This window comes from Pseudorca crassidens, chromosome 15, assembly GCF_039906515.1.
Source record: "Pseudorca crassidens isolate mPseCra1 chromosome 15, mPseCra1.hap1, whole genome shotgun sequence".
Classification (NCBI taxonomy): Eukaryota; Metazoa; Chordata; class Mammalia; order Artiodactyla; family Delphinidae; genus Pseudorca; species Pseudorca crassidens.
In genome coordinates this window covers 61486926-61497481 of record NC_090310.1, presented here as the reverse complement: position 1 = coordinate 61497481, position 10556 = coordinate 61486926, and the positions used below count along the sequence as shown (strand labels likewise).

The following is a 10556-nucleotide window of genomic DNA, read 5'->3' as shown; positions in this document are numbered from 1 at the left end:
GTACGCCACGGAGCCGCCCCGGGGCCAGTGTGGAGGGGGTAAGGTGTCTTCTGCCCAAACCCAGAGGACCGGAGGCTCGGTCCAAAGTGCCTGACCTTCCCTCCTTCCAGGTCTGGGTCCTAGGAGTCATGACACCGTGGGTACCTGTAGTCTACGGGTCGGGGAGGCGCTCTGTTGTCCTAGCCTAGCTGGCACAACACGATTTGAAAACGCAAGGACGAAACTCGCTGCAGCACAGGCTGGCAGCCTCCGAGGCCGGGATTGTGCGGGTCTGGCAGCGAGACAGGCGTTCCTCTCCTGAGTACTCCTCACCTACCCGAACGCCGCCAAGCTCCTTCCCACGCTGCTGGGTGGGGTGGGGCTGGACCCAGTACTACCCTCCTCATACTGTAGTCGAGCGCCCACCAGACATCTGGATCCAGGCACAGGTATGGGGGGAGGTTGGGCCGACTCAGCTCCAGTCAAGGGCCCTTAGAGCTCAGACAGCCCTTCACGCTTTACTGAAGGGCCTGGTGCAGCCCACTCACCGTTACGGTCTTCACTCAGGCTCCGGGGGAACAGCCACCTCCCACACACGTACAGACATGCACCCTGGGTGTAGGGCCAAGTAAGTTTCCTCCCCAACAGCTGTCCCATCCTCAGGCTCTGCCTCTTAGAGCAGGGGGCCCTGTGGTCATCCCCACAGAGCCCCAGGACTGGCGGGCCCGGCCGACCTCACTGATTCTTTGCCGTAGCATGCTCCCATCTTCCCTGCCGCTTCCCTGTGACTGTCCCCCTGTACGTCATTGTACACACCAGCTTCCTGTGAGAACGGGGCCTGGGCCCCTTACTGCCCCTTCATGTCCCTTCTGCTCCATCCGAGGAAATATCCTCCCATACACACGCTCAGGACTCACTGCCTGCCCCTCGCTGTCACTCTCTTCTCACTCTCAGAACCGAGACCAGCTCTGGGGAGCAGGGCGCTTCACTCCTTTCGTCTTACAGTGAGATTTTAACCTCACTCTCATTTCTAACTGCTTTAGTTCTCAGATACCCTAATCCTTTTTTAGTTTCTCAGATATACATCCAGCGTCTTAATCTTTCCTCTTCTGACACAGAGCTTTAGGGATCCCTCCTCAGACAGAGTTTACACATCCTGGGCTCCTAGAGCCAGGTTCGCCCCCCCACCCCCACTGCTCCATTTCTCTGTCCCTTAAAACTCGTGACCAAGACTATCACACCCCCTCATGCTTTACCCTCACCAACAGGAATAAGAAACACAAGAACTGTCATGGATTTCTGGCTCTTTTTTTCCCCCCCTCCGACCTCAAGTGTCTCAGTGGGACCCCAGATACACACAGTAAACTTCTCCTCCACCACCACCTCCAGGCTTACGGGAAAAGAAGGACCAGCCTGACACACAGACACACAGACACACACACTCACCCACCCACACACCCTGGAAGCAGGAACCATTCTCCCTCCCAGATGCCTTTGTTCCTGGCCTTTCTGTTCACCTTTTACTTCCTTCCACTTACCTTGCCTTTCAACATTTCAGACCTTGGGATCAGGTAGAGGCAGGGCCCAGAATCCTGAGTGTCAGGTTTCCACTTTCAGTATGTAATCACCCCAAAAGCAACCTTATGTCTCCTCGCTTGCCTCATTCCAGCTTTCTAATCTTTATCAGCTCTTTCACTTGCCCCAGGCATTTCATTTCACCTTTTCCTGGGACATTCTCCCAGAAAGCTGATGTGTAGGATGGTGCAGGGGACAGTGGAATTGGAGAGGGGTAAGACTTGTTCCTGACCTTCAGGCTCCCCTTTCGACTCTCAGCGCTGCCCCCCCACCCCTCCCTGCCCCTTGCCCTGTCCTTCAGATCTAACAGGTTTGCCCTGCTTTCTCCCCTCCTCATATACCTCACTCTGTATTTTACTCTCAGCTAGCTACTGCTGCCCTGACACACTGTTAGAATCTCTCCCCCCAGGAACAGGAACTTGTTACAGAGAGCCTGTGTGACTCCCTTCTCTTCTTCCCCTTCAGCACTGCAGATCTGCTCCCACCACTCGTCCCCTCACAAATCCTGTCAGCAACTCTGTCTGAGTCACTTTGACAGCTTAGGGACATCAGTTCATGTAGGTCATTGCCTCCTCCTAACTGGCACCATCCCCTTGCCATGTACTCCAGGCTTCCAAATTTTCAGAAAGAACACAATCTCATTTCAATACTGGTCTAAAAAAATGAATAAGAGATCCTTAACTGAATCCCAAAGGTCTATCTAATTCCACTCTGTTTATGATGCCACATGTCGAGTTCATGCAAGCCAGAAAAAGATTCTGGCTCCAGACATCCTAGGGGAGGCCCGGGGGAGTGCGGATGGTGGTTTAGAAGGCATTGCCCACTGTCCATCTGTCCACCCCAGTGCTGAATCAAGCATGTTCCCCCATGGTGGGGGATGGGCATTTGTTCTGCACACTAGAGCATGGTGTGTTTTTGCTTCTCTCTGCCCCTTAAGTGCCACTGGACTTCAGGTTGCACTTGTCCTCCTCTCACTTCTGCTGAGTTTACTTTCACTCAGAGTAGAAACCTTTTGGAGGCGCATCTTTCCTATTAGTTTATTTAAGAGAGGTTTTAGTTTTCCAGTGTGGGGCCAGCAGTCTCAGCTGAGACCAGTAGTATTTGCCAAGTTCAGAGGATGTTTATGTTGCCTCTCCAGCCACCTCCTGCTTCCCACCCTTCTGGGGGTGATAAGAGAGAGAGGAAGGTCCTGAAATTGTGTACTTGATCATTTAATATGTTGACAGTTAAATAGAAAGCTAAATTGTCTGCTTTTCTCTTTGGTTTTGTGTCCTCTGGTACAGGGGAATTGTGTATATAAAACTTGATTAGAAGAGCAATACAGCTTCAATAAAAAATTCAATATTTGAATTTCGATTTCTTTCTTGAAGTCAGCACCACTCCTCATAAGAGCTTTACAGCTGTGTCAGGTGGTTTAAGTAGCAAGGGAATAGAGATGGCCGTAGACTTAATTTTGAGAATATTGTTTTCTGTTGTAGGAATCTAAAGATTATGACAAAAGAGAGAAGATGCCCCAAATGATCTTCTTTGGGTGCATGTTAGCCCAGGGACACTGGAATGAACTCATGGCCATTAAAGAATGCTTCCAGCCCCAGGATTTTGCCTAAGGGGACAACTATCTTTACTTTTGGGGGGCCCATCTGGGGGACTTGGCTGGGAAGATCTCCAGCCATAGCGTGGGCAATCAGGAGCTCTGAATGCCAAACTGAGCTCTGCACTTGACTTACCATGACCTTAGGCAGTTTTCAGCCCCCCTTAGATTTTTTTTCATCTGAACGAGTTAAACAGCACAACCATGTACTTTGGCTGCTTTCCAATCGTAGCTCTTTGGGAGGTCTGATATTTGATGTCCCGCTCTAGAGGGCAGTTGAATGCCATGTTTGGCTTGATACCACCAAGGCCAGTCTCTTTCAATCCCACCTGTTTTCCCATATCAGGGCAGCCCTTGAGCTGGGGAACATTGGTTCCACTGCAGTGAGAGGTATCAGTCTCACTAGACCCTAGGATTCTCTCTTGCTCTGGAAGCCTGAGGTTATGGGAGAGTGAGCAGGCTGAATTATTTATACTCCAAGAAGAAATTCTGGTGGGTTGAATGCTGTAATGGAGGGTATAAATATAAATTCAAAGGCCTTTGATAGAACAAAGACAAGGCATGTCATCAAATTCTTGGCTTCCAAAGTAAACCTTAAATCCAGGATACTAAACATGGTTATAGGAAATTTACCCAGTTGAGGGTGAGGGGATAGTTTCTCTTTCTTTTAGCAGAGTGGGCTGATTAGTTTCACTTTTGTTTTCTGTCACTCTCATTTCTCTGCTTCAGGCCTGAGTTTCCTTGTCATTTAGCCAGGTTTGAAACCATGCCAGTTGCAATGTCTTGAATTTTATTTGGGACCACTTTCCCAGTTTGATTCCTGAGCCCCAGAGGTGACCAAAGCGGCCCACGATCTCTGTTCTTGGCCTTCTGTTGTCCTTGGTGAGGTGTGAGGTCTGTGTTGCTGGATCTTTGTCTTTTGTTGTTGTTTTTCATCTTTGGTCGCACTCCCTCCCGCTGTAGTCTCACGAATACAGATCTTCCCAGTCCACTTGCTGCGTGTTTAGCTGTAGAACTATGCTTCTATGAAAACAATATATAGATTTTTTGTGTGTTTTAAAATTTTTTACATAAATGGTACCTGGCTATAAATCTCATTTTTAAAAATTTTTCTTTGTCACATTGTTTACTTTTATCTATAATACTGCAGTTAGATCTAGTTTGTTCCTTCTAACTGCTATACAGTATTCCACTGTGAACATATTTTGCATTTTAACTCCCATTTGGTTCCTCCAACAGGGTTGTGATGAAGATCCCTTGTCATATTCCCTGTGCCTCTGTGCACAGAATTTCTTCCAGGAGTGAAGGTTTTGGGTCACGGGGTGCCAGCTTACCTAATTGCACTGAATATTACCAGATTGCTCTCCAAAAGGGTTGTAAGAGTGTGAACGGCCACCAGCAGTGCCTGGAGGTTACCATTCTCCCCACACCCACACAAACGCTGGCAAAAAAATAGAAAAATAGATAACAGCAGTCTGATGGGTGGATCCTGGTATCTCATATTTTAGCGTATGTGTGTCTGAGTGCTAGTAAAGTTGAATGATCCTTTATACACTGTTAGCTGCTCTTATCTTTTGCTTGTTCATACCTTTTTCAAGTGGGTTCCCAATTTTTATTGTTCGTTTTCCAGGCATTCCCTTTTTGTACTAGTTATTAATTTGTGTTGTGCCAGCTAGGCTAGGACATAGCTCATCCTAGCCCGTGACTGCCTGTTAACTTTGTCTGTAGTATCTGTTGTTTATCTGGAGCTTTAAATTACGAGCAGTGTCAAAGACAGCACTTTTTTTTTTGTGGACTCATTTAAGAAATCTTTCCCCACCTGGAAACACTGTATTAGTTTTTACTATCAAGGTAGTTTCAGAACTATTTCTCAAACGTTAGTATGTAAAAAGAAAGTCCTAGGATTTTTTTTTTAAAGAGATGAGGCCATCACAACTCACAGTGATGCATTTTTACTCCCATTAGGTTGGCAAAAATTTTTAAATTGGACAATAGCAATGTTGCTGACCTCGTGGAACAAGAATTCTCATACATACATTGCTCATGGGAGTGTAAATCCGTACTTCTTTTGAAAACAATTTGACTTTATCTTATAAATTAAAAGTTCTTCCCCTAGAGATACTCTGTAGGAGTTCATCCATATGTGTACTAGAAGATGTGTACAAGAATGTTCATAGCAGCATTTTTATAATAGCAAAACAAATAAACTGGAAGCACTCCAGATATCCATCAACAAGTGAGTTTGTAACTTGCAGCATATTCATGCAATGATGGGCTGTATGGCTGTGAACTATATAGCAAAAACTGTACAGTGAGTCAGCTATAGTTAAGTGCATTGACATGGATGAATCTCAAAACAATATTGATTGAAAACGGCAGACAAAAGTGATGCTGTTTATATAAAATTCAAAAACATTTGAAACAGTATATTTTTAGGGTTTGTGTATAGTAACACAACTATAAGGAAAAGTAAAGAAATTTTTAAAACAGCTTAGTGATTACCCATGAGGAAGGAGGAGGGAGATTCATTGGGAATAGGCTACTCAAGGCTTGAACAGGATTGGCCACGTTCTGTTTCTTAAGCTGGCTGTAGGTACGTACATAGGTGTCCATTTTATAATTCTTTTTTTATCTTGTACGTGTGCTATATTTTGTATGAAAGTTGTTCATAATTTTTATTAAGGCACTACAGTAGTCTGGTGAGGTGTACATTAGAATCTGTAGTTTTACTCAACACTTTTGTGATCCCTTTGCAGATGGCCTGAATTCCAAACTTCGAGAAACACTGTCTTAGAATTTCACAGTATCCCTTTAGGTGACTGGCCTTATTCTTGACAGGGGGATAGAGAAGAGATTGTTAAACCAAGGCTGCAGATTCTTGACAGGTTCCAGTGCTCTGTCACAAAGGCAGTCAGATATGAGGGAGGATCACTAGAGCAGGAGTCCAGAGACCCCAGACCTCTGACTTGCTGTAGGACCTTGGACATTTTACTTCTCCTGACCTCCGTGTCTTCATCAGTGAAGTGAGGGAGTGGGATTAGATTATCTGTAAGGTCCTTTTTAGATCTGAGGTCATGATCTTTCACCTCTCATCTCTGGTGTCTTCTCAGCCAGGTCCCAATGATAAGAAATCAGAACTGCTGCCAGCGGAATGGAACAACAATAAAGACCTGTATGTCCTCCGGTATGAGTCAAAGGATGGGTCCAGAAAGCTCCTTGTGAAGGCTGTCACTGTGGAGAACAGCATGATCATCAATGTGCTGGTGAGTCCCTAGGACACAGAGGGCTCTGCTGATGGGAGTAGATCTTGGGATCGCCTTTTTGAAACCCATTTAAGAACCCTCAATGTTCGTGAAGACTTTACTCAGTGATCCTACTTCCAGAACTTTATTCTGAGGCCAGGACCCTAAATGTAGAAATGCTTTGTGTTCAGAGATGTTCCCTGCCTATTACTGTAAGAGGAGGGACTTTCCTTCACAGAGGAATAGTTAAGTAAATTAAGGTAAATCCATTCAGGGACAGCTTGGGAGAAAAAAGCTTATTGTAGCCTCGGGGGCTACTTTTAGTTCTTTAGATAAGCTTAGCTTTCTGCCGCCTTGGAGCCTGTATACTTCATGTTTCCTATGCTGGAAAGCTCTTCCTCTGTACCATTGCCGCCTCACACAGATACACACCCTCCACCCTTCCTTTAGCCTGACTGACTCCCTCTTGTTTTTCACTTACTCAAGAAGTTCAGTCCTGACTACTTACTCTCATCTGCCAGAAAAATCTAAATTATGCCTCTGCTTCATCATTTTATTTTCCTGCCTGGTACTTAACACAGTTTGTAATTAGTGTGCTTATTTATGCTTTGGTGTAATATTTGTATTCTACCACTATAGCAGAATATTCTGTAGTCTATGTAATATAGACTATAAGCACCCTGAGGGCAGTGACCCTTTTTTTAAGTTTGGCCTGGTTGTCTGTATTTGTACAAAAGTATCATGCAGTCTGTATTGTGCTGCACTTTGCTTTTTCCCCTCAGTGTGTTTTGGAGGTCTTTACATGGGAATGCATATAGCTATATCTTATTCATTTTAGCCACTATGTAGTACTCCATAATACCATAATTTGTTTATCCGTCTCCCTTTTGATGAACGTTTAGATTTTGTATCACACAGCGTTCTTAGTTATAAACGACAGAATCCCCTCAGGTTTGTTTAAACAGTCAGGTTTATTAAAAGAACTGGGATAACTCACTGAATTGTTGGGAGGGCTGGAGAAACAGTTTCAAGGCTGGGCTTCCAGGGCATTGCTCCAAACCATGCCATGGAAACCACTGCTGCTGCCACCACCCCAGGGCATTAGGTACTGGCTGACTGCCAACCCAGGTGCCCCTTCTCAGGAGCCACTGATGTTGTGACCCCTGCTGCCTCTGCTGCTACTCTTGATAGCAAGACGTCTGCCCCTTACTCAGCCTGTTTATCCATGGTGCTCACCTCCAAGTGGAAGTTGTGCATCCATTTGGCACCTCAGTTACATGCCTGTGTCCAAGCTGCAAAAGAGCCTGGGAAGTAGGTTTTTCTGGGCTCTGCCTCAGAAAGGCATTATTCCTAGATCAGAGAAGTCCCCAAGCATGAGACATGCACTTCATCTATTACGAACAGTCCTTATATATGTCTCTTTGTATTTCTTTAGGTTAAGTATTAAATTGTTCCTCTCCCCCCACCGCCCCGCCGCTTACTCATTAGACCAGAAATACCCCAGTCTCTCATTTTCTATTTTCATTTTTCTAGGAACATGGCTCACAGCAAGTGTCAGACTTGACCCTGAACTTGAATGATTATATCGATTCAGATCACCTGGTTGACTTCCACAGGTATTTCTAAGGGTTGGCCTTTCCCTGGGAAAAAGAAGAGAGAACCAGTGGTCAGATATAAGGAATGGACTTGAGGTGTCAGAGAATGGAGGAGGGTTAACAGAAGGATCTTTCTCTCTTGGGCACAGTCACTTCTCATTTCTCTTTTCTGTTTATTTGAAGAGAAGATTCACGTGGGAAATGCCACTTGAAATAAAATGATGCAGTCAAGAGTCCACAAGTCTGCAGGGTAGAGATGGGGCCTAGCCAGTGGAGTCAGTCGGAGTGAGTTCCTAGGAGGAAAAAGTGTACCTAATCTGGTACACTCCATCCCCCAATTTTTAAAATAGACTTCATTTTTTACAGCAGTTTTAGGTTCACAGCAAAATTGAGTGGTAAGTGCAGAGAGTTTCCTTGAACCTCCCCCCTGCCCCGCACTCTCACAGTCCTGCCCAGAATAGTGCATTTGTTATAGTTGATGAACCTACGCTGGCACACATTATCACCCAGATTCCATTCTTGGTGGTGTTGGAATGTGTTTACTTTTGTAAGAAACTGCCAAACTGTCTTCCAAAGTGGCTGTACCATTTTGCCTTCCCACCGGCAGTGAATGAGAATTCCCTGTTGCTCCACATCCTTGTCAGTGTTTCAGATTTTGGCCATTCTAATAGGTGTGTAGTGGTATCTCATTTTTGTTTTAATTTGCAGTTCCCTGATGACATATGATGTTGAGCATCTTTTCATATGCTTATTTGCCATCTATGTATCTTCTTTGGTGAGGTGTCCAGGTGTTTGGCCCATTTTTTAATCGAGTTTTCTTATGGTTGAGTTTCAGGAGTTCTTTGTATATTTTGGGTAACAGTCATTAATCATATATGTGTTTTGCAAGTATTTTCTTCGAGTCTGACTTGTCTTGACTTTTTATTTTGAAATTTGCAACCCCACAGAAAAGAGGGTTGGCAAAAATATTACAATGAACACCCATATACCCATCACCTAGGTTCACCAATTTTTAACATTTTGCCACTTTTGCTTAGTTTTTCTGTATGCTTTTTTGTTCTTGAACCATCTGAGAATTATTTCCAGACTTTATAAACCTTAACCCCTAAATATTTCATCATGTATCTCCTTGTTCTTACACAGACATCCTCCTGTTACCACAATTAGGAAATGTAGGATTGATGCATTAATGCCATTTAATACACAGTCCATGTTCAGATTTCTGTAGTCATCCCAGCAGTGTCCTTTTTAGCTAGGCTTTTGGTTTTAGGTTTGAGGTATTTTTTTTCTTATCCAACCAAATACCACACATTGCATTTATTTTCACGTCTTTTCAATTACCTTTCATCTAGAACAGTTTCCTAGACTTTTGTTGTTCTTAGCATTGGTATTTTTGAAGACTTGAGGTCAGTTGTTGTGTAGAACATTCAGATTGTTTCCTCATCATTTGATTCAGGTTGAACATTTTCAACAAGAACACTATGTAAGGGAAGCTGTGTTCTCCTAAGTGTTTTACATCAGGCACGTGACATCTGTCTTATTGTTGATTTTGTTCAGTTTGATCATTTGGTTATGACAGTGTCTGCCACCTTTCTCTCCAGTAAAGGCATCTGTTTTCCTTTGTGTTTAATAAGTGATCTGTGGTATTATATTAGCAGACTGAATTTTCTGCCTCCCAACAGTCTTTTACCCAGTGGTTTTAGCATCTGTTGATGATTCTTGCATGAATCAGCTATTACTGTGATGATTATAAAACAGTAATTTTCTATGTTTATAATTCTTTCTACATTTATTAGTTAGATTTTTTAATTAAAAGCTTTCTATTCTCTGTCCCCCTTATTTTTAATTTTTTAAATTTTTAAATTGATTTTTGGCTGCGTTGGGTCTTCATTGCTGCACGTGAGCTTTCTCTAGTTGAGGCGAGCAGGGGCTACTCTTCGTTGCGGTGTGCAGGCTTCTCATTGTGGTGGCTTCTCTTGTTGCAGAGCACAGGCTCTAGGCACGCGGGCTTCTGTAGTTGTGGCGCACGGGCTTAGCTGCTCCGTGGCATGTGGGATCTTCCCGGACCAAGCTCGAACCCACGTCACTTGCATTGGCAGGTGGATTCTTAACCACTGCGCCACTGGGGAAGTCGCTATTTTTAATTTTTAAAATATCAAAATAGACTCCTGGGTTATTTTTGATTCAAAGTTACATTCCATTTCTGTCATTCTTTGAATGCTCAGCTTGTTCCAGAGTTGACCAGTAGGAATTCCCTCAAGCTACCTCACCTGTCTTTTTGACATGTCACCATGTCAGAGCGTTTTCACACTTCCTGGCACAATAAGGTGTTCTGCCCTCACCTTGTACTTTGCTTGCCCCTGCCTTGAAACCAGGGATTTTTCTAAGGAAACATGATTTCTGTTGGTGGGTAATAGTTTCCAAAATCTGGGCCCTGAGTGTGCTCATTAATATGAAGGATGTCATTGCTTTCAGGCTTTTTCAGAGAACAGAGCTAGGAAACTTTCCTGGAGTTTTTTTTTTTTTTCCTTAACATTTCAAACTGATACTTTTATTTTTAATCTAACACTGCAG

General features: G+C 44.1%; 1 protein-coding gene across 2 annotated transcripts in view; it reads left to right on the top strand.

The window, feature by feature from the left end:
• PSMF1 (proteasome inhibitor subunit 1) overlaps nucleotides 1-10556 on the top strand; it is a 52885-nt gene that overhangs the window by 286 nt on the left and 42043 nt on the right. For both annotated transcript variants that reach the window (XR_010935193.1, XM_067707720.1), the window contains exons 2-3: nucleotides 6256-6408; nucleotides 7921-8003. Coding sequence is in view for 1 of the 2 variants with exons in the window: in XM_067707720.1 (XP_067563821.1) it covers nucleotides 6256-6408; nucleotides 7921-8003 (236 nt within the window). In the remaining variant the exon portion in view is untranslated. The remainder of the gene's footprint in view (nucleotides 1-6255; nucleotides 6409-7920; nucleotides 8004-10556) is intronic.